We start from the raw sequence: 26221 nt of genomic DNA on the forward strand, positions 1-26221 counted from the left end.
CTCTTACTGATGAGCTAAACACACTTAAAGAAAATGACTTCTGGTACTACTATGAACAGTGGAATAAACATTGGAACCGCTGTGTAACTTCCCAAGAGTGATACTTCAAAAGAGATAACTTGTAATTTCAGGTAAGTCCAATAGTAATTACATAAAAAATCAGTACACTTACTTTTCGGCCAAAACTCTTATTATAAATACTGTAATTCCAACAACAATTGTGAAAGAAAAAATCTGTAGAGAAAATCCTTTAAACATGTTATACTATTTTTAACAAAAAAAAGTTAATACTTATTCTCCAACCTTCAGCTCAAGATCAATACTTTTTTACATCACTCACATTCACAAAGTTGTGCTTCAGTTTTATTTGTGTGTCCCATATGATGATTTGCACGGACAATTTTCAATGATCCCATTGAACTTTCTTCAAATAAATTGAAATACAAGTTTTGTACAAACTTCCCCTAAACCTAATTTTCTCTTTTTATCTATAAACTTGAATCGTCAAATTATACATTTTACAAACAGATCAACAAATCTTTTTATTTGTATTTGGATTTTCCCATAAAAATATGGATTTTTAAATAAGAATATATGAATACAGATTCTATATATTTATATATAAATACATAGAATAAACTAAAATTTTTAGTGGATTTTAAATTTCATTTTATAATAATTTTAATTTGTCTTACTATAATTATATATGATGATATAAATTATCATATAAATAAAGTTACAATGTTTCTCATTACATAACTAAATGTATAAAACATAGATTTTTCTATTTACTACTTTTTTTTTTAATATCATACGCTTTAAAAAATAATTACTTTCAGTAAAAAAAGAAACTAACATAAATTCAAATGCAACAACACCATTAAATCTGTGTAAATTAAATGCCGAATTATTCAGTGCCTCAGTATTTTACAATACTTATACAAAAACTTTTGTGCCATCATTCTTGAACCAGCTAGCTACAACTACTGAATACTTTTCATTTGACTAACAGTGCTAACATATTGGTCACGAAGAAATGTTTTTAATACCACACTTATTAACTTATTTAAAGATTAATGTTCTTACCGTTCAAGGTCATATCTAATACTCAGATTTTTATCTTGTTCAATTTTTATACCTGCTTTGAGCAAGTGTATTTTACACATTTAAAAAAAAATTACAGTAGATTCCTGGTTATCTGTAACCAACTTAACTGAAACTCTTGTTATCTGAAACTGAATAAATATTTAAAACTTTTCAATATTGAAGAAAATGATTTTAAACCTCCTAATTCTCGTGAAAGGGAAGGAACAAATACAATATTTACCAAATATAGTATCACCGATATAAAAAAAAATAAAATAGTGTATTCAGTATCATAAATACCTAAACTACGTAGGGTATTTTATAATACTCCACTGCAGCTTATGGAAAGTAAGCATGTTTAATTTCTTTTGCCAATAATGGGGGTGTGTATTTCATTATCCATAAGTCTTCCCATTACACTATAAGTAATCATCTTTCTAATCTTAGTAAGTGATAAAATCATATCAACTTTGATATACATTAATTAAGCAATGACATGATATAATAGGAAGACAACGAGCAGAGTAAAAATTCAAAAGAAAGAGAGACTGATAAAAAAAAAAGCAGAATAATGACAATAATTATTTATATATACTAATTAGAATAGGCCTAATTTTAATTATTTTTAAGCCAGTACTGTACTCTTTATAGATTTTTTTCCTGGATAAAAAATATTGTTTCTTAATGAATTAATCTTCTATTAATTAAATTTGGGTTATTTAAGATCAATCTTGCCCATGTTATTTCTGAAGACTGGGACTCTACTAAACTGGTATCTTGTCTTTCATTTAGTTCCACTCTCAATTTTATATTAATAATTAAATAAAAATACATTATATGAAAATAGTAAAAGTTTTCAATTGTTATAATCTGTTGTATTACATAAAAAGAGTTTGCATTATATAGAGTATTATTATTATAAAAAGTTTATTTGTAATGATTCTATTGTTTTAACTGGTTAAATGAGTGCATGTGAATGTACTCTACAAACGTTTTGTTTAATTTAGGAGATTTCATTGAGGCTCTGTTATAAAATAAAAGGAAAATAATAATCAAACGTACAGTATGAATATATAGCCATTTTTTTTTTTTTTTTTTTTTTTTTTTTATTACAATTTGAAACTGTCTTTAATTTGTGTGAGCAATGTTAGATCATTAATTTTTATTTTTTTAATTTTCAATATTTTCACCACGTTAGATATGTCAATTTGTATAAAAAAATTTGATAAAAAAGTTATCCTTCACTATAAAGTATCTCAACTGAACAAAAAAATTAAAAAATTATATTAACTTAGTAATTTTAGCACTTACTTTCTACTTAATGAGCTTCAGACTCCAACACAACACACTGCTTCATCATTTTTATAATGAAAAAATAATGTCATTAATTAAGCCAATTTTAATTAAACAATTTAGACATTTTTTAAAATTAAGTTTTATTTTCTACCTGTCACTATACATTTCACATTTTTATTATAGTTCTACGTTGTAAAACTATTTAATTCCATCACTCATGATTTAAAAAAAGCAAAGGTTTCATAAAAAAATATACTGATGTCAGAAGAAATTTTTTTTCTTTGCTTTATTATACTACTGAAAGATGCAGTTCAGTTATTATATGACATTAATGATAACTTTACTAATATCAAAATTATCATCTGATGATGATGATGCATTAATAACGTGGAATTATTATTATTATTATAAATAATAACCTATTTATTATTTTTTAAATATGTTTACTAGGATATAATTTTTAAATAAAAATTTATTAGTCAGTAAATGTACAAACTAAAATTGTTAGTGTATACTCAATAAAATGTTACTGCTATTACACCAGTAAAAAAGATCTATAATAAAATATAATAAATAATGACACATCAAACATTATATACATACACCAAGAACTTTAATTCTGTCGCAGAATATCCATCCGACAAGCCAATCGACATCATACCTGTGATTCATTACTAAGTAAGCATGTTCTTTACCATAATATTTATCAAAATCATCTTTATCAATATATATATGAACGTCTGTACCAGACCACCACTCTGCCATAAAAACCAATTCTGGAATGACAATAAAAACAAATTATTGCACATAAATATTTTGTTTTTCAATATTTTCAGCTTTGAAAAAAAGATTAAAAAAAAAATCATCATCTGAATACCCCGGACTGAATCAGTATTGTATTCAAATACAGATAATAGCTAATTAATTTATTCATTAATACCACAACCTAACAAGTCAGTGTTATCCTAGAAAATCCTACTTAATCTGCAGTTACTGTAAAAAAGTGATTAATCCAATTTTAAGCTTTGTCTTACCTTTTCTTCAAGTAATGGTTTCTGCTGCCGAATAGGTAAAGTATCGATTACCCAATCTGAAATTGCATTCTAATTAAAGAATTGGAATTTTAATCTGAAATAGTATACTTTGTATCAATGAATTAATTTTAATTCATTGATAAATTAAATAAATTAATTCAAAGATTAATGATAAATTATAATTCACTGCAAGATAGATTGAAACCAAACATAAACATATGAGGTCTGCCCAGAAAATAACTGAATTTTATTTTTTTAATCTTTATTATTAACTTTACAGATTATTTGGCCCTTCAAAGTACTCCCATCCCCTTTTCACACACTTTAAATTGACAGACACAAGTGTGCAGTTGTGGAGAAGGATGAGTTGTCTCGCCACAACTCTGGTCTCTTTTTGCAGATTTTTCCACATAACCCTTGTAAAATGCCTTGATAATACGCAAGGTTAACCGTTTCAACTTGAGGCAAGAATTCAAAATACACAGTTCAATTAAAATTGAAAAAACAACAGAGCATCACTTTGCCACTGGATTAAGAAAGATGTGCTTTCTTGGGGTGTAGAGATCCTTTGCCAATCAATTGTATTGACTGAACTTTTGTCTCAATGTCGTAGCCGTAAACCCAGCTTTCATCTCCTGTTATGATCCTTTGCATGAACATTTAGTTATCATTGGCTTACTCAAGAAATTGCCAACAAATGTACACATGATGTTCTTTCTTTTGTTCGGTCATCAAATGAGGAACAAACTTTGCTGCAACTCTGTGCATGTTCAATTTTTCAGTTAAAATGACATGGTATGATCTGATTGAGATGCTAACCTCTTCTGTAAGTTCTTTGACAGTCAATCAATGAATTGCATGCACCAAACCGTTGATTTTCTAAATGCAGGTGTCGTCAATTAAAGTCAAAGGCTTTCCGGTCGACGATCATCTTCAATTGACTGATGACCCCTTTTAAATTGTGAAAACCATTTGTAATATTGCATACAACCTACAGCATCATCTCTGTAAGCTTGTTTCAAAAGTTGAAATATTTCTGCGAGTTTTCCCAGATTCACGCAAAATTTTATGCTGTATCGTTACTTCCAAAAATCACACATTAAAAAATAACTGCTAACACTTACACATTAAAAAAAAAAATCAATAACACGTTACATTCAAATAACACAAAAACTAAACAAGATATGAACAATCCAAGAACAAGTGGTTTCAGGAGGTTATGCGGAATACAATGCTGCCAACTGCACCTCATTAAATATCTCCATTGACATGTAATTAAAAATGTTCAATTACTTATTGAACAGTCCTCAAACTACTAATTTTTTAAGCAGATTTGTAGAGAGCTTTTACACTTAATTGTAATGTATTTTTTCACCACTGTGTCCTCAAAAACGAGCTTTTGTTCATTATCAAATCACCTTCAAAACCTCATTATTATTGCTATATTCTAAACAGTGATTCATGAAACCAAATTACATCTGTAAGATAGACGAAAAACAATATCCTTCCATTTCAATTGATCTTAAAAATAATCTTCAAAGCAGCTGAATACTACTTTGTTCCAATACAGAACCCTAGGTCCAGGCAAATAACATCCTTGAAATCTCATAAAAATGATAGCTGTGATCTTTCCAACTGAGTAGATACTTTAAACAAAACTTATAAACTACTTATCAACTAATTACAAAAAATAACAATAATACTTACGGGAATATAATGAGTAAGCCAAATAATAGTTTATTTTACGATACAAATATTTACTGAATGGACGTAATCCATAATATAATAAACCTTGTATTATGTTAATAACTACACCGGATATAAAAAATGTAACAGACATAAAAAATGCCAATACAAGAATAACTGGTGACTTTTTAATTATACTCCACATGTTGTTTACAACTTTAATAATTTTGTTTTACAAGCACTTCTCTTTTATTTTACATATAATTTATATGATACCTGCTCAAACAGAAAAAAACATAATTAAAATTAATACAATAACAAACTTAATGAAACAAAATTATATACAAATTAGAGTAATTTCAAATTAATTAAAGAATTCCTTAATAAATTTAATTAGTCCTGTTAGTAATTCAATAAAATGCATAAAAAATTTCTCGTAATTATTGCTAACCTTAGTTACTATTATCAATTAGGTGTAAATTAAAAAACTAGTTATTAAATGGTTGAATGATTTGAAAATTATTAATAATTTAACAGTTTTATTTATATTCATTATTTACACTAGTTATATTTCAATATTAATTATTACTTATAATATCACAAAATGCATGAATCAATCTTATCAAAAATTCTTATCTTCTACTCTGTAGAGCAGTTGCCTCATAGCATAACAACTGTTACGAACATGTAGTAACAATATATAATTGTTAATTTGTTCTGTTGAATTAATTAGATATTTTAGTGTAGTTCCAATTAACAAAAATTATATATATATATATATATATATATATATATATATATAATTTTTTATTTTTATTAAACTTAGTATTTAAAAAGAGAAAAATGAAACTTTACCCCCTCCAGACATCTTCTATTGGATGGCTGCCACTTCCAAAACTATATTATTCTTATATAAAAAATATCCAAATAAGCATTTATTTCAACAAATGTGAGGACAATAGGCTAATCTTCCAACAAATTTTTAAACATATACGCTTGAACCAAAGATAATTATAAACACAATTATATCGTTCTTTTACTGTATTTATTAATTTCAAGAGGCATCATTTGCAATTAATTTAAACTACTAATAATAAATCCAACAGCATGTAATGAAACTGATAATTATTAACTTAAGTGAATTACAAGAATTGGTTAGTGAAAGTTCATATTTTATCCTATATGAATCTTCTTTAATCTCCAGGAAACTACTTTTTTTTACTTTTTTTTTTAACCTTTTTTAAACACCCCCAAGATAACCACCCCATGCTAAAAAGCGTAACACAGTCGCCTCAGGGTGTCGTAGCAGCGCATTCTGCCCTCCCTAGCTTGTTTGAACTTGGACATCCCATCGGGGTCTCCCACGCCTCCTTGAAAAAACACTAATCACCTCTTCTGATGATCAAAATGTTTCTCCACAAGGGAGCTACCCTTCCTATCTCTATCCTACCTGATCCAGACACGCATTTCGCGTGCCCTTCACAGTTACTCGTCCCCCCATGCACACCTCAAGGGTCCCTTATGTCATCATCGGGGAGCTCCGACCCACCCACTCTTGCGCATGAGTAGGCTCAAACACCCTAGGCATAGAGGCTGCCTCCCTGGCCCTACACGGCGACTACGTTTCGTTTTTTTTTCCAGGTTACTACTGATCAGTTATTACAGAACTATAATTTTAATGAAAGCAACTTATTATTTTGTTCAGGATCCTATCTTACCATCAAATTTGGTATTTATGGTTAAAAAAAAGGCTGACAATAAACTTGTTATACTTTCTTGGCATTGATTTACATAGTGGAAAAATGATACATGAAAAAAGTTTTAAAATTCCAAAAATTTATATTTTTTTACTTTGGGGAAGGTAGAGAATTTAGGGGCAAATTTTTTTTTAAATAGTTAAACATGTATGCAAGTACGCATGTACTAAGTTTAATATAAAGTGGAGTTAAGTTTGTCAAATTTTAAGAAAATTAACCCCAAAGAAACTATTTATCCCACCCCACCGGAAATGTTGACCCCAAACTTCATCAACAAATTTCCCCACATACATGAGTCTCTTGCAAAATTTCATAAGCTTTTAATACTCCAACATATGTATGTATGAACATTACCCTCCTCTTATTTGAGGGGAGGGTCCCTGGGTCATGCATGAAACGTCAAGAAATGTAAAAAAAAGCCATACCCCATTTTTTGACTGATTACCATAGCATAGCTCTAGAGCTGTGATAAAAGGAAAGTAATAAAAAATAAGGTGATGATTATACAGAAATATTGTAAAAAATTCAACATTAAAACTTACATGTATTGTTTAAGTGTACATTTGCACAAATAATCATGTACAGGATTGCTAGATATGAATTAATAAAAAAATAAAATGATGTCATATATTTAAAGATTAATTTAATTTTCAGTTTTCAGAATAAATATGAAATAAGCTATTGAAAATAATATAGGTTATAGGTTATAGGTTATAGGTTACTCATGTTATAATTTAGTATTTAAAATTTAAAAAATAGTAATAGACTTAAGCCAAAACAACAAAATCTTTTCTACTGATATTAGTGAAACGTACTCATATAATGCATTCCCACCTTCAACATTTTATTAAAAAGTAGTTTTTAATTAAAAATAAATTAAATAAAAACTTCAAATTTACAAAACTTTATTTGATATCAACTTAAAATTTTTTTTAAATAATAAACCGAAAAGTATTAAGTTTTATTTTTACAATAGTTTTTTTACATTTTTTATTTTTTTACTTAAAACTTAGCTGTATGTAAAAAATATATGCCTTTATTAAAAAAAGGTTGTGAAAAATTCATATGAGAGAAGGTATAATAATAATAATAATAATAATAATAATAATAATAAATGTAAAGAAACTAAATAAAAGACTGCTAATGACTAACTGCTACGGGTCAAAAAATAGAATGCTAAAAAACATATATTATTTTTAGTATAGAACATATTTTCTTGAATTTTTGTGTAAAAATACTTTCAACAACAGAATGAACCCAAATATGTAACAATCAAATATTAAGCAATGATGGTGGAAAATATTTAAAAATTTAGTATATAGATAATATATGTTTCAGTTAAAAAAATGTTCAACTTAAGCAAAAGACTTACAAGGGAATAATCAAAGAAACTACAAAAAAAGAAAAAAGAATCGACAAAATCAATTCAACTGATAAATCATAAGCCTTGTACATAATAATAGAAAAAAAAAGATAATGGGTAAAATTTAAAAAATGGTCCCTTTTTTGAAATTGGTTAATAAATATGTGAAAAACAAAAACACCTTTTATTAGATTTAATTCATACATAAGCTGGAAACTTAACATGCAGAAGAATGCTATGGAAATTTAATAGCAGGTTAAGACTTCCGTGCCTGACTAGGAATTGAAACCAGAAATTATTTTGCTAAATGGAAATACATAAATTTATTTCAAAAGAAAATATTTTGTCCTTAGAGAATGAATTAAATTTTAATTTACTGTTGCAACCAATAGGCACACTTCTTTTTTCTTCTATGAAAGAGCAGGCTTCAACAGGTATGGTCATTAGCCCAATGGAAATTGGTAGGTTATGAAAAGACACCATGCCTGAGCGGGATTCAAACCTGGGACCTTCACACAAAATGCTCAATGCCTGAGCGGGATTCAAACCTGGGACCTTCACACAAAATGCTCAGATGCTACATGATATAAAGGAAAACAATCTGGAAGTAAAAGAACTGAAAAGAAAAACATGTAATTTAATACAATGAAATCAAAAGAACGAAAGAATAATCTAATAAAACTCAGAAAGATTTCATTATAAAGTGAAAATTATTTTATTTTATTCTAAAATTTTACAAACACAATATTATTGTATTAAATGTAAACTTAAAATAAATAAATATCTTACAATGTATGTTTATGAAAATAAATAATTTAATTTTATACTTTCATATTTTATTCTACTACACATTCATTTAATAATAGATGATAAAACAACCAACCACAATTGGCTTTTTAACAAACAAAAAAAACACAAATTAAAACTAAAAACTACCTATAAAAAATAAATCAAATCAAGTAAGGTGTTTTGAAAATGTAAAACACTGAATGAAACATTCACAAATGTACAACACAGTATTATAAATACATAAGAAGAAAAAGTAAAACATGCATACAAACAGAAAACCAGTTACTAACTACTACTATACTTCTTAAACTAAAAAAACAAAATCAAAACCAGTTGTACCTGTATAACTAATGCAGAGTCTACACTTTATTATATCAAGCTATTATTACTTCACTCTTACAGCCCACTAGAATAGAAACTAAAAATTTTATAAAAAGAAAAAAGTAACTGATGAAAAGATCAATTCAGAACAGAGTGATTACATAAAAAAGAAGTTAAAGACATGAATTAGTACATACATGTGCTTGTGCACATGTGCATACAAACATATATATATTTGAAGGTCAGCCAGGAATGAATAATAATAACAAATAAATGAATTAAAATTTAGTTTATTGTTATGGCTGACAAACAATATGATATTAAAAAAAAAAACAATCTGGAAATAAAAAAACAGAAAAGTAAACTGAAAACAATGAAATAAAAAAAAGAAAGAATAATTCAACTAAACTCAGTCGACATTTAATAACGGACCAGTTTTAGAAACTATGTTCAAGAAACCTATCATTCTGATAGGCACATATTTGGCTAAGATTTATAAGTTAATAATAACCAGTATTAAACAATAATGTAACAAAATACAAAATAAGAAAAACTGAACAATAGACTTTTGAGTTATAAAACAAAAAAAAGGAAAAGCAAACAAATGAATCCCAAAAAGATAATGGCAAAGTTAGCTGACCAATTTGAAAACAATTCATACATGCATAACCAAAAGAGTATGGCCAATTAATCAAGCATAGGCCTTGGAAGTAGTGAAAATGTTCAGAAAAAAAATTAATTCAAAGCATCAAATCACTGAATAAGACTCCAAAAAAATAGCACTGTTTTTGTATCAATCTATGCAAGGTCAACACTGATGGTGACATGAACACAACAGTGGATTGGAAGTGTGAACTATTATCATATAATTTGCTGAACATACAATACAAAGAAATTGCAACACTAATAAAACCACGTTATTTTTATATTACTACCATCAACATTTTTGAATAAATGTGGCTATAAATATATTGCATATTTTGCAATTAATATTATTCTTTAATTCATTATAGTTTTTTAAAAGATACTATAATTTGAATTAATTAGTTCTCTAATAATTCTTCTAACAGACTGATTAAACTATAAAAATGTTTATTTAATTCTGTTTTACAATCCTATACATATGCAATCTATTTTTCAAGTGGAAATCAACAAAAGTGTAAATTTCTTTAACAATTCAATGGTGTGTGTGTGTGTATGTATATATATATATATTATATATACAGAGAGAGAGAGAGAGAGAAAGAGAGAAAGACATATACATAAAGAATTCTCCTTCTTTAATTATTAAAATTTATAAGGCATAAAAAATTCTAAAATACTAAAAGTTTTATGACAGATAAATGTTTATACGACTGCATAACTCACAAACAACATATGCAAATCACTAAATAATTTAAGTAATAATCATTTAACATACATGACAGAACATTTTTAATTAATTCATATAACTACTAGGTTTTCATGTTATGTTTACATTTACATGCTTCATATAAATGTATATTTATAATTAGCAGATTGATTGATTATAGAATAGTAATACTATTCCTTTTAGTCTGTATACAACTGAAAAAACTCTGGGTTTCACAGCTTAATAAAACAAAAAAATAAATAAATAGCAATTAAAATATGAACAGAATGGAAATCTCATAAAAAAACTTAAACACAATTACTGTTAATAATAAAAAAAAAGCATTTAAGACAAACATACTTATTATTAGTATTAAATACAAAAGAGGAAAAAAATGGCGACATGGAAAGTGGGAGAATACATAAATTAATATGTAGCATCAATTGAGAAGAAGTAGAAGGGAATAATAAAAATCAAAAGCAAAGATATGAAGTGGAGGAAGGGAAAGAAAAACTATATAGAGGTATTAAAGATTAATGAGTCTCGTATTAAGGATTAATGACACAACTACATAACAAATCTAGAGTAGATATAATAATGGGAGGAAAGAATAATTACACTAACAGTAGAAAAGTAAGAAGAATAATGAGAAAAGCAAAATCCAATAAATTTCAATGAACTGAATATGAGATTATTTAATAATTACGATACATGGAATTATACTCAACCTAATAAATATTAGAAATTCTGATTCAATAAAACACAATCATGCATTGCTTATTAGATATTATTACACTTAGTTCATCTTATGAACTATAATAAATAAGGTGCAATAAATTTCAAAACAAAATAGTGTGTATGTGCACACGTACACGCACGCCCACACATACACACAAAACTATATTTGACATACAAATAAAAGATAAGAAGGGTTTAATCAACACAACATTAGCAATAATTTGGAATAAATTATATATCAGTGTAACTCTGATTAACATGTTATATCCTCTTCAACTTTTAATATTATTAGAGTTGTTTTCTATGAACATCTCTTATTACCTCTTCCTAGTTACACTGAGGGTAAAATACCATCTAAATTAAAAAAAAAAATTACATAAAAACTGTTTAAACATTTTATCTTGCTTAATTCTTGTGTGAAATCTTTTACTAAAATGTCTGTACAGCACAAAATAAAACTGTTATTGCCAGGATAAGTAGGAACTCTACTTGAAATTTCAATCCAGTTCCTGTAAAATTTATAGATGATTCTATTTGTTTTAATTTTCACTGATTTAACAACAAACAAATTATGTTATTCATCCTCAATCTTGTATGAATAATAAAACAAACTAAAAATCAAGATAATGGGCACAAAGCCAATGAAATAAAAGCTGTTTAACTTTTTTTCCTTAATGTAAAGATGATACAAAAATGAAATATATTTTAGCTATAACTTTCTAAAATAAGTTCTGAAATACTAATAAAGTTATTTCTGTAACTAAATTATACATGCAGTAATTAACAATTGCAATTAACATTCAATCCCAAAAATCCATCAGTATAATAAATTTTACAATTAAAAAAAAATTCACTAGCAAATACATCAAATGTTTTAAAACCCACTGATCAAAGGATCAGTATACTGTGTGTGATCTGTAGATTATACAAGTACTCATTTCTCTGAAGTTTTTACTTTCTTTGCTGCACTGATATAAGCTGCTACAACAATTATGGGGAAGAATATAAATCGGTCAAAAAAAAATTCACAAAACTGGTATTTTTTTTGCCTTGAGACATTTTTAAACAAAAAACTAGATTTGGATATATTGTAAATAAATCTGCAAAAAATTTTTTATTTTGTCATTCCCAAATCCAGAAAAATTTATTTACAGTCAGATGTACTATATACATATACGTGTTGACCTGTATTTGGTCTTATAACTCTGGACCCCGTTGACCGATTTCATTCAAACTTGACAGACAGGTACTACCTTTAGAGGGAAAGAATATATTAAATTTTTTGCAAATATTTGTAAACCAGGTGAAAGTGATTTGGCCGAAATAAAATTTCAAATTTTTATTGGTGCACTTTAGAAAAACATTTTTCTTAAAACAGTTGAGTTTTTTTAACAAGATCACAAATAACCAAAACGATTTATTTAATATCCCTCCCCATAAAATGACTTAAATATTTTTCTTTCATTCTGCTATATCTTACTTCAGAAGAGGAGGAAAAAGTTTTTTGCATCTATATTTTTTACTTAAACAGGTTTTTAAACTACTAAAAAAAAATGATTGCTGATTCCACTCCAATGTTCTGTAGTAACAAAAAAACATTTTATTTATTTTAAACTTAAATCCTCTCACAAGTTACTCATTTTATTTAAAATATAAAAATCTTTTCTTATTTGTTTAGCTCTTACTCTTTAGTATTTCTTGAAAAAAAAATTGCTAAAAACATTCACACCCTTCCCAGAAAATTATAACTTGTTTATTTAGAATTATGGATATGCCTTTGTATTTTTTAAACAATTTAAAGAGTTTATTTTAAATTTACTTTTCATTTTAAATCTAACTTAGGAATTATTTTCTTAAAAATTAATTTTACCTGAGTCCTTCCCCTTGAGTATGGGAACCCCCAAAATAAATAATTTTATTTCATGTTTCAAAACACAAAAGATATTTCCATCGTCCAACTTTCATTAAGACCTCCACAAGTATAGAAATAATGCATTTTTAATATTTATTTATTTAACTCCATAATATAAAATTAGAAATAAATATTTTTAAATAAGAATGTGATATATAAATTGCATAATTTTGGATATTATTTTTACTTCCTTATATAAAGTAAAGGAAGTATTGTGATTGTGATATATTTCAGATTTCAACAGAAATATCCATTTTGACTAGTTTCGACATGACATCTGTACGTACATATGTATCTTGCACACCTCAAAAATTATTAGCCATAGGATGTTAAATTTTTAGATTTAGGACTGTTGTAACATTTAGTTGAGCTAAATATTGATATTTATAATATTATAAGTATTTGATTAATAAAAACTAATATTTTAGAAATTGTGTAATTGTCCACTTTATTAAAGAATTGGAGAATCGTATCTCACTTTCAAATGAAATACATTTAGATGAAGTGCAGCAAAAAATGTGTATATGTAATTTTATAGACGTACAAGAAAGTCATGTGGTGGGAGTCCACATCAGATTTTTTAAGAAAAAGAATTATTTTATCATAAACATACAAACAATGTTTAAAAATATTGAAAAATGAATTGCTTGGCTAGACCGGCATAGTCAGGATAGTTATGAAATTCATTACTAGCTTTTTTTTAAATTAATTTTTTTGTAAAGCACAAACAATTTCTTGACACCACACTTCCATTTCACAACTGTTTTTGTATTTGTCATATATTTTACAATACTCACTCTTGAAATAAGGACACCAATTCAATAATATAATATGAATGATATCAAATGAAAAAATAAAATTACATAGTTCACAAATACTAACACACTATTTCACATAATTGTTATTTACAATAGTTTAAAAATGCTGACCATGATAATACACACTCTCTCTCTAAATATATATATATTTGTGTATGTGTGTGCACGCGCATGCATGAGTGCAAAAGCTTGTAAGCAGAATAATCTACTGCATGTGTTGTTGCTATCATAACCTTTAGCCTTCAAGCAGATAAACACTTGTATTTATCAGTACTACAATCAGAATAATTAAAATTGACTTGACTTTACTATTCAGCAAACTTTCTTTAATCTTACAAAATAAAGTTTCACTCATAAAGTAGGATTATATACAATACAAACATATCTTTGAAACTCTTGCAAGAACCTTTGATACTTAATAAGTTTTGAACAATTTTTTTTAGTATGGAAAAAAACTTTATCAACAACCTGCTGTTAATATTTTACTATTCTTTATAAAGATAATTTTCAAATGGAAAATTGGGATGAACTGTTTGATACATATTTTGAGAAATTCTGTGAAAACATTCTAGAGTAATAGTGTATATCATATATATATATGTGATCAAAATTCATTACTATACTTCTATATACAGATCAACATTAAAAAACTTCTTTAATATAGTGCTTTAACTAACCTTGTTTTCTATTAATTAATGCTATCATCCATAAACATCCTATCATCTAATAAAATTATTCTTTCACTACCTTCCCCTGGAACCACTATTGTTCTCAATTCTCCATTGTATATATATTTATAGCAGGGAAACGTTTCTTTTAATTTTTCTTACTATGGAAAACCAGGAGTATTATTACCTACTGCCCAAAAACAACACGACTGTGGTACATATTAAGTAACAAAAAATTTAATAGAAAAATAAAACACAAATTTTATCAACATTTAAAATCGATTTTAAAGCAATGGCAGCAAGAATAACCAAACAGGTTTAGTGCTTGTAAACATAAAAGCGCTAAACATTCTGTCTTTTGTGACAACCCACAAAAAAAGCAAAAAATAAATCAAATAAAAATAGTACTAAACTATATACCACTCGACATGCATGCAATTAAAAAAGACATTTTTCATACCAAATATAAAAAAAACAAAAGTATAAATAAAATTATTTAAAAAATTGAACATATAAAACAAAGTCAAGAGTGCAATGTAAAAAGCATCCTAAAAGTAAACCAAAATTTTTGACAACACTCAAATAACTTTTAAAAATCTGAATAATATCTATAAACACAAGTCAATTCTAGCTGCTACTTTAACTTTCAAAATAATGCACACAACCAATTAGAATATGATGAACTGTAGCATGACAATTTATAAATAGATTAATTGAAGGATCACCAGACATCATAAGAAATTCATATATCTGGTATACCCCAAACACAACAGACATGAGACAACTGTTTCACAGTACAACTCTCCCACACTGGTAACCTCCAAAGCAATAGAGTATATTTAATGTGCTGTAGTTTATTTCCAACAATATTTAATCATTCACTTTGCCATACATCTCTCAATCAATGTTTTACAAGGCATACAAAATTAGAACTGGTCATAAGCTCCATGAAGGTTGTTGAAGTACAAGCTTCCTTTTTGGCAACATCGATTTATTCATTAACTTGAATTTCTATATAGCAAGGAAACCAACAAAAATTGAAATGTGGTCGCCAAGAGGAAATATATATGGGTACGAACAAAATATATGGATAAGAAATAAAAGCTATCGGATATTCCTTGCGATCTACTTTAAGGGTCAGAGCAAATAAGATGACATATCTCTCCATGATCTGAAGGTGAATATGGCAAAACGTCCAGCATAAAAAACTGGTTCCATGAGGAAATTCAAACATCTAACTTCCTGATCAACAATGAATGTGTATCCAACAAAATCTTCCTGATTAGAAATGTACCACGAGACTCATCTGATATGAAAAATTAGAAAACCAAACAATTTTGGGGAGATAAAGACTAAGAACTATTCTTTTAACAGTTGATTTGTAAATGTTTACATATCTTATATTTATCCGTAGTCACTAAGCATGACATACCTCTTTACACCGAACTTTGTTTGCTCTTTCTTTATTTGCTACAAACTATAATGAATTCAAACTGAGTTTTTCACACACTGTTAAATGAGTTAAAAATTTTACTTATACTGATTTTATTTGCCAGAGAAAATTTTACTTAACATTTAGGTAAAATTAAGAACATTTTTCTTTTCTTTTCTGTTTGTCATAATTTAAAATTTGTTTATAGCCAAGAGATTTTACTTGGTATTTTGATAAAACTCTTAAACTAACCAAGTTAATAGCATACATTTTTTATACTTCATCCAATTTTGGAAATTAAGTTATACCCTTTCAATAGCTTTTAAACTGCAGGGGTAATTTATTCTTTGTTATGTCCCAATTTTTTCTGTTGGTTTTAACTCCATAATTCTGGTTAACTAAAACTTCTTAATTGTCTAATAAACAGGTGATTTCATGCACCATTTTTTTATTTGAAACATTTTACTATCAAAAATAATAAATGTAAAATAATTAAAAATAATAGTAAAATGTAAATTAAAAAAATCTAATGTGGACAACCTTGTACGCCTATTAAATTACATTTACACATTTTTTTAAAAAATGAAACTTACATCAAATTTTATTTCATTAAAAACTTCTGATATTTTTTCTTTTTTTTATTGTTAAATTATTATTCATCATAAAAAGTTTTTTACAATGAGAGGTTAATAATTATTAAAAATCAATATATTTAAATTGATATGTTTAAATTAAGAAAGAGAAAAGAGATGAAGTCTAATTTAAACCGATGTGCCTTCTAAGTTCCAAATGTTTCACTGATTAAAATTTTATTTGGCTATAACTCTGGAACCAATGAAAATAATTACCACTTATGATATATTGTTGAAAAGCTCTGAATGAGAGCTTATTATAGCAGTTAAGAAAAAGTCCAAAATACAAATTTTTTGGCTTTTGGGCTTTTTTGGACACTTTTGGTTCAGTCGATTGCAATCAAAAGGGGCAGTGCACAACTAGATGTTACAACAGTCCTAAATCCAAAATTTCAACATCGTACGGCTAATCATTTTGAGTTATGTGAGATACATACATATGTACAGACGTCACACCAAAACTAGTCAAAATGGATTCAGGGATGGTCAAAATGGATAAATGGAAACAGAAACTATTTGTGATCACAATATTTCCTTTACTTCTTACAAGGAAGTAGTAACTAATTTATAATAACTAATTACTAATATAAACAATTAAAATAATGATTTGTTACTTTATGTATCACATTTATCTAAATTAATAAATGTCGATATTATTCAGAGATGTAACAAAAGATGTAACCTAGATTTCAAAATCTAGAAATGTCAAAATGAACAAAGAAATGTATGGCAATTTCTCCTTAGTTTTTTCTCCCATTTTTTTAAAGAGAAGTTTATACCACAAGATCAGATTGAAGAATCATTATAACGTTTTGTATATAAGTTTACACAAACTTTCTTTAATAAAAGATTGTGATGGAAATGTCAAAAGCACAGCCACTACAATCTTTTTATATTTTACACCTTGATAATAGTTATTTAATGTTATTTCCAACATTAATAAAAAATTATTAAACTTAAATTAATAAAGTTAAATTAATTAAGTTTGGCTATTATTGAGAAAATTAATAAATTCATAAATACACTAATTAACAACTGTTAATAAGTAATAAAATAAATTAAAATTAACAACTACTCACTCGTACATTAGTAGTCATATATCTGTAAAAATGTTTTTAAATTATTTTACTCATGTTAGTACAGTATAGCAGTAGTATTAATAACAATAATCTTCTTTGTTTTTTATTCCATCATACTCTTTATATATTTTCTTTTTTTTAATCGATTAGTTAAATTTATTTTAATGGTTATTTTTACTTGTTTTACTTTATAAAAACGTAAGTTTAATCACATATTGAAATGGTACACTGCAATCGAGCTCTAACCATCATTGGCCAAGTAAAAGGTTTTTGTAATTCTGCTTTTAAGGTTAAGAGAAATCAGAAACTTTTCTCCTAGGCCTTATGATCGAGGATACAAGAATGCTGAAGTTACAAGAACTAGTACAGTAACATACTGAGAAAAATCTACAGGATAGAACAAGAAGAATTGAATGGAGTAAATAAGTTGATCAATGCAACTGTTTGGAGAATTCTGTGAAGCCATTAGTTGTTCTGCATCATATACAAAGAGGGCAAGTGATTAATAAAAATGATTTGCTGAGAGAAACATTTCATGAGATTTGTGAATGTGTTATATTGTAATTTTTTATCATAAAAGAAAAGTTGGTTCAAACATGAACACTAAATTTTTAAACTATTCTTCAACTAATCTTGAAATATAGATTTTATTTTAAAAACACAAAATAAACAAAAGGAAAATGAGGGGAAATCACCATTTTTTTATACAATTTTTGTTCATTTTGATACACTGAATCTGAAAATGAATAGCCAGCCAGATACAATATTTTGTTACATCCTGGTGTATTGTAGAAATTACACAAGTTATACAGGTTAAAAAAACCTGTATAACATGTGTACATTTTTATTTTATGTATAAAATAAAAAATAATAATAAAATAAAAATAATTAAAAAATCTTACTTATATATGTATTTTTTCCATATAAAAATATATTTCATAAATTTTTGAATGGGCAATTATAAAGGAAATGGACACAGAGAGTCTCAAAGACATGACAGGAGAAAATTAAGATTTTTTTGTTAAATAAAATTTTTATCAGCTGAACCTAAACTCAATTATTACTTTATTCTATTATATTTCAGGAGAATAGAGCAGCCAAAGCTTTGTTTAGATTTTCTTGTTTTGGTTTTAGAATTTTTCTTGTATGCAACAAATGATGTAATAGTTTTTCTCCTGTTTAATGATAAAATAAACATTTATATTAAACTAAATTTTTGTGGTACTGCTAAATGATCACCTTCACAATTTAAGTGTTTAATCAAATCATACATTTTTTTTCATATTGTACTGCTTTTTTTGTTTATCCTCTTTTTCTCAACTAGACAATCCTGGTAATTCTCTACAATTAAAATCAGTCTTTTGTTAATTATAAAATGAGGAAGAGTTACTATCTTAAATAATTTCCTCAAAACTTTTTCCTTTTTTTTGGTAGTTACACAAAGATTACAGGACCATTTAATTTATTCATGGATGCTGGGTTTGGCACTAATGTTTTGTACATTCAATACTTTGGACTTAAAGATGAACCTTTTCCTGAGCTGCTAACAAATAGGAATGGGCAGTTTAGTTGTGTTGCCAGCTTTCATTACAGTTTTACTGACATTACAATGATATAAATAAGAAGTAATTAGGCTGTAATATAACTTAAAATTTTAAATTGAATCAGAAAATCTCTATTAGTTAAAAAAAAATTAATTTAAGCACATTAAAAATGTTTATTTTGACTATTCAGATTTTCGTTTGAAATCTTACAAAATTTATCAATTACTGTATTAGCAAATAAGTTATTTTAATATCATCACACTTAATTAATATTTTGTTCAAAATATGAAAACAGGTAATTATATTAACTAAGAAATATTCTAAATTAATGCACTATAATAACACTAAATGACAAATGGATAAGCAAATATAATTTTATCTCTTTCTTAATGTGACAGATTTAGTTAATGCGTTTAAAAAATAATGCATTGGATGATTATAAACAATAAGAAAAATCACAGCAATAATAAATATTTGTAATTGTTTCAAATTGTAAATATAATTGTTAGGTTTAATTAATGTTAAAATAAAAAAGCTGAATAAGTTTGTATAATTGCATATAATCACAGTGTATATAATAAAAAGGAAATGCATATGTAAAGAGGAAAGACAAATTGCATTTTTAATATGAAAAATAGCAATTCAATTTAATGCAATTTACTTTAGTTTTAAAAATCAATCTGAGAATTGTTTTCAACAGAGTATGCATGTTTTAAATGCTAATAATTACGACTACAATCTTCTTTATAGCCTTTATACAAAATTTCCACTTGGCCTAGACTATATCAAACATTATGGCAATGAATACGTGTACCAGCTGTCAAAACTACACTGCTGGTGATCAATCAAAGCATTTTATTTTTTTAAAAGGGTGTGAATATAAAACAGACAATTCTACTAAAACAACAACCATATAAATACAAAAAAAAATCTTTTAAGAACATATAACACAAATAAAGAAATAAAACTAGAAAGCAGTAAAGGAATCTCAATAAAACAATGTAAAAAAAAACCATCATAAAATACAAATATGAAGAAAAGGCAATCACAAGACAAAGATAAAATTATAAATACATAAACACATTTATTTGGAATTGGTAAAACAATGGTCTTCTTCATTTCATAAATAATGATTCATTATAACAAATTTTTGATTATTTGGAATAACACTTTGAATAAAACGTAATATATTTAAAAACCTAACATTAATAATAAATAACTGAAAATTATTGTAAACATGAATTTAAAAAACATAGGTCACATTTTTTGGTAAACCATACATCATCAACAATATCAAAATTTACAAATTGGATGTAAAACATAATTTTTCAAACTTTAAAAAAGATTTAGAAAACAAGGATATTTACAATTTGCATTACTGTAACTCTAAAATTTTCATTATTTTTATTAAAAAAATTATCTTTGGCAAAAATGTTAGTGTGGCGAAAAAGTATTAATAAAATTATTTTTACAAATGCCTTCCTATAATGAAAAAGTTGCACATTATCCACATTATCACTCAGAATACATTTTAACAAAGAAAAGTCTCAGATAAAAAAAGCCCAAACCACATTATATTTTCCAAAAAATTCTGAATAAAACTATACTAATTTTGGGTGATTCCATGTGAAATCATCAAGTCATCCTGCTGTCTCGGATTTTGATGAAATTTGGATGTTTGTTGTTATTAATATCCTAAGAATATCATATTAAAATTTTCCCTGTGGCAAAATTTTTTTCAATGAATTTTTTAATTTTCAATTTTTGAGACTGGTTGCTCAAGAATGTTTGTAGAAAATGATGTCACATAACAAAATAATTTATTTCTTAAAAATTTAAACTTACATCTATCTAGTAATGTATACAGATTCCAGGAAAAAACTAACCAAGGAATTAAAAGTCACATAAAAAACAAACTATTTTTTGCTTAGTTGAAATTTGAATTATTGTGAAAAATTATGCTTTTGAAAAAAGAACAATAACTAAAGTACCCAATCTGCTGGGAAGTTAATTTTTCAAATTATTTGTAAAACTTTGGGCATTTTATTGAAATAACCAAAACAGTGCTTTCCAAATTCCATAACTCTTTGAGGAAAATAACAAGTGTTCAACTGTACTTTCTTTACAGTATATTGTCTTTGAATTATCTAAGGTAAAAACATGAAAAGCTCAAGTAAACATGTAGAATTAGGTGCTTTGAACATGATAGAAGCTTGGCAAAAACACGCTGCGGAAATATAGGGAAACATTTATTCAATATACTGTACACTATGTAAAAGCTGAAAATACTTGTATAAAGATGCAATTAAATTGTCAAATTATGGTTTCCAAACATAGTGAGAAAATTAAAAAAAACAATTTTGTATTACTGAAAAATATAAACATTTAAAAAAACGGATATAACTAAAACAGATGTTGCTACACCATTTTTGTTACAAATAAATCAAGGGACTGCATGCTTCCCAATTAAATAGAAAAGAAATTCTTTTGAGGTTTGTAGTGACTAAGAAAAGTTTTTACAATTGCTCTTGAAATAAAATATTGTACACCTATTCACATACTTACATCACACAATGCATAGTGTAATGTTGCTATTTACAATTTTTAAACCTCTTCTAACATTTTAGAAATTTTAATCATTTTATTATGATCAATCCACTTTGACAGAGAAATAAACTAGCTCCTTTTAAATACCAACTTTTAATTATAAAACTGGTTAAATTAACATTTTAAAAATATTTGAAATAATAATTCATATAATAAATAAATAATTATTACATTCCACAAATTGAATTACTGTAAAAGTAGAATAATGTATTTGAAAGTTGTTTTCACAGTTCATATTTTGATAACAATTAAGAACTATTTTTCCACTTTAACCAACTAATATCCGTAGTCTTAATATCAGCAGATTCAAAATGCTCTTCCTGTACTGTTTGTTTGGGGACATTGTACTGTTCAAAGGTTGAGTTTAAAAAATAAATCTATGACACATTTCCAGCTTTATTTAAATGCAATAAAATCATAAATGATCAATGTTTGAATGGCAGGAACCAATTGAGGGAATACATTAAAGTGAACTCAGTGGCTAAAGTTTTCATCTTATTGCAGTTATTTTTAAAAACCTTTCTATTTTTTTAATTTTTTTTTTTTTTTACTTGATTTAACCACATAAGCTTGAAGCTTGACCATGAGACACAGAAATGGAATTTTCTAATGTATGAAAAATACCATGCCTAACTGGGATTCAAATCCGGGACCTCCGAGTGAAAGGCTGAGATGCTACCAATCCTCCATCGAGACTGGCAATATTACTTCTTATCTTCAATTTAGTTTTACAAACAAATTTGAGAATTTTTTCAACACAGTATGTTGAAAATATTCTATTTTTGCAAATATTTTGTTTCAATCTTCTATAGAAACTTTTCCACACATTTTTTAAATGTTCATTTAACCAGATAACTTACATTTGTTGAAAAGCCTTGTACTGTTTACTTCTCCAGCCTATGTATTGAAAAATGTATTGGAAAAAGGTAATTAAAAACTACCTTTTCAATAGGTTTGTTAATCTAATTTTCACTATTTCAGTAAACCCTGCAATCATTAAATAAAAAAAATTAGTTATAGAGAAATTATTTTTCTAAATTTTTTAATAAATATTACGGACAAAATTATGTATTTTTCTAGTTTCTAGGGCTTACTTAACAGATGAACACAATTTCAAATTAAAATCTTGAGTAATTATGAAGAATACATTTTTTAATTAAAAAAACCATTGAGCACTGCCATTTCTGAGCTGTTAAATAAATAATACCAGTATCACAAAAATTTTTATGAAAAAAATTTAATTCATACTACAAATATAATTTACAGGTGGGATTTTGGTCCTTGGATTAATTTTTTGGGCAAAGTTTTATCAAAATCTAAGATGAGTACATGACCAGGATGATATGATATGATATGCAATAACCCACTGTAATGTTACATTTACAGCTTGTATGATATACGATATAAAAAACATTTCCTCTCTGCCGTTTCCCCAACAGTTTTTGCCAAGCTTCTAGGATGTCTAAAGCACCTAATTTTACATGTTTACTTGAATTTTCTCGATTTTATCTTGAATAATTCATGAGGCAATACAGTGCAAAGAAAGGACAGAGAGACAACAACTGACACTCATTACTTTCCTCAAAGATTACAGAAATTGGAAATCCAATCATCTGTTTATTTAAATAAATAAAAAAACCATAATTTTACAAAACGGTTGAAAAAAAAGATTAATTCCCCAGCAGGTCAGGTACTTTAGTTACTGAATGCTTTCCAAAAGCATACATTTTTCACAAAATTTTTAACTACACAAAAAATTGTTTGGTTTTTTATGTGAATTCTAGTTCCTTGTCACATTTTTTTCTGGAATCTGCATGCATTACTGGATATAAAACTAAATTTTAAAAAAAATCTTCATCAGCATTTGAGAAATAAATTATTTTGAAATGTAACAGTATTTTACACAAATATTCTCTAGTAACCGATCTCAAAATCTAAAAATTTTAAATTCATAAAAAAAGGTATGCCACAGGAGAAAAAATTAGAGATATTCTTGGGATATTAATAATAGCAAACACAGAGCTTTATCAAAATTCGAGATGTTGGGTTACATTTTGACCTTTTTTTTTAACGATCTGACATGGAATGACTTGTTTATCAATTAGTAAAACAATTTTAACAAATACATAAAGAATTGTTTAGGCTTATTTATTTAATGCTGAAAGTTAATAAATAAGGAATAATTTTGTACTTAATAATGGACTAGCCTTTCATTAAACAACAGTTTCCTGGATGATTTTTCAATAACCTGAAAACAATGCATAATAATGTGATGCAGAATAAAAATAAATAAAATTAATTAACAAAGTAAAGCTTTGAGAGGAAACACTCACAAAAAAATTGGTGTGATATTAAAACTGCAAAATTAAAGGATAAAATATATATATTAATTTTATAAAAAAGAATACTCAGTCTAAATATATAACACATAAAAACTGTAGAAAGTAAATAAAACATTAGTACAATGTAAACCTAAAATTAATATATTTAGGTAAAAATATTTAACTATGGCTGTGTAAGAATAAATATTCCATGCTCATGTAGTTATGATATCATAAAATAAAATGACTTAACATTTGTGTGAAAACCAGTTTATATTATACCATTAAAAAATTAAATATATTCTAAAAAGTAAATAATAAAAGAGAAAGAATTTAAATATAATTTAAACACATCCGTGAGTACAAACCAAAAATAAATTATGTTAAATAAACAAATAAAAATAATGACTACTCAGATATGTATAAATGTACCCACAATAAAGTGATAAGACATAGCACTACACAATGACACCGTAAAAAAAAAATTATTTTGGTTCCCATTTATTTTTGTTTGTTTGTTAAATATAACATATAAATTATTATATTAATAACGATTAAATAGAAGCGCACAAACACATATTTATAAAACTATAAAACAACTTAAGGAAAAAAAATGCTTTGACAACATGAAAATGTATATTTGTAAGGTAATATAATCATAAAAATAATGCAAAAAATATTTTTTTTTCTTTCACATAAATTTTACCTCTTCTAATTTTATGGGCGACTAAACTTTAATAATGTCCTCTTAAAATTTAAACTGATTGAAAATTGTCTAATATATGTTATTAAACAAAAGTGAATGTTATCACAAACAATCAATTCACATTCTTTAATCTCATAAAACAGAGCATACAGAGAGTAAAATTTAAAGAATAAAGATCTCATAAAACCTTCAATAATATTTAAAAAAGAATAGCTAGCACTCATATACATTGAAAAATCCAAATCACACATAAAAACACCCCACAGCAAAACACAGTTAACATTTAACTACTGCGTAGAAAAAATCTTAACACATAATTAACAGCAACTTAAATATTCTACACATATCCAAAGAGGGGAAATTTAATCAATCAGAATATTTCAAGATAAACAAATAGTTGGGAAACCTACGTGGTAACCTCTTTGTGGAAAGTTTAGCAAACAGGGTAGATTTCTGGGCAAATCAAAAGTATGGTGAATAAATGATGAATGAATGAATCTGTATCGATTACATGGAACTTTTAACATGTTGCTTACTTAGTGCTAACTAGATTACCATAATCAGCTGCTCCAAATGAGTGCCTTCACCCTGATGAATCCAAGCCACTGGAAATATTTTACATCGGGCAGAGTGCTGTCTACATTGTGAAGGAGGTAATTTCGGTACAAAAAAAAAAAGAATAGAAAGAAAAAATAATACGATTTTTTGTCTATTTTTGGCCTGTTTACTTAATAAAAAAACCGTCTTTGTATTTTATGTATTTTATGTAATTTTGTATTTTATGTCGGATATCAAAATCTACTGGAGTTACAGTTTTGGGACCTGTTTTATCCTATTTCCCAGCTCAAATCATATAAGAAACCACCAAATTTACTCCTTAATTTGTATCCCAAAAATTACAGTAGGACTTTTTATTAGAAGAGCTGGAATCCAAGTGAAATCTTTCACTAGCCTAACCCATAATGTGTTTTCAGACCTATGTTTACATGAAATGTTTTCATTATTTTCACTGAACATGTCCTGAAAGTTTCTCTGTTTCTTCATGGGGCACCCTGAATATATTTATGCACATTACTGTAAA

The 26221-nt window shown here is 26.4% G+C and overlaps 1 protein-coding gene across 3 annotated transcripts in view; it reads right to left on the reverse strand.

Moving 5' to 3' along the window:
- The window catches only part of LOC142330996 (1-acyl-sn-glycerol-3-phosphate acyltransferase gamma-like), a 68311-nt gene that overhangs the window by 24173 nt on the left and 17917 nt on the right, over positions 1-26221 (reverse strand). Inside the window, exons 2-4 of one of the 3 annotated variants that reach the window (XM_075376525.1) lie at positions 22974-23100; positions 5124-5378; positions 2986-3158 (exon numbers count right to left, since the gene is read on the reverse strand). In XM_075376525.1, coding sequence (XP_075232640.1) covers positions 2986-3158; positions 5124-5307 — 357 coding nt within the window. In that variant the 5' untranslated portion in view covers positions 5308-5378; positions 22974-23100. Of the gene's footprint in view, positions 1-2985; positions 3159-5123; positions 5379-9350; positions 10143-22973; positions 23101-26221 lie in introns of those variants that run through there. The other 2 variants (XM_075376523.1, XM_075376524.1) reach the window with 2 other exon arrangements.

Source organism: Lycorma delicatula, chromosome 10 (assembly GCF_047948215.1).
Source record: "Lycorma delicatula isolate Av1 chromosome 10, ASM4794821v1, whole genome shotgun sequence".
Taxonomy (NCBI): Eukaryota; Metazoa; Arthropoda; class Insecta; order Hemiptera; family Fulgoridae; genus Lycorma; species Lycorma delicatula.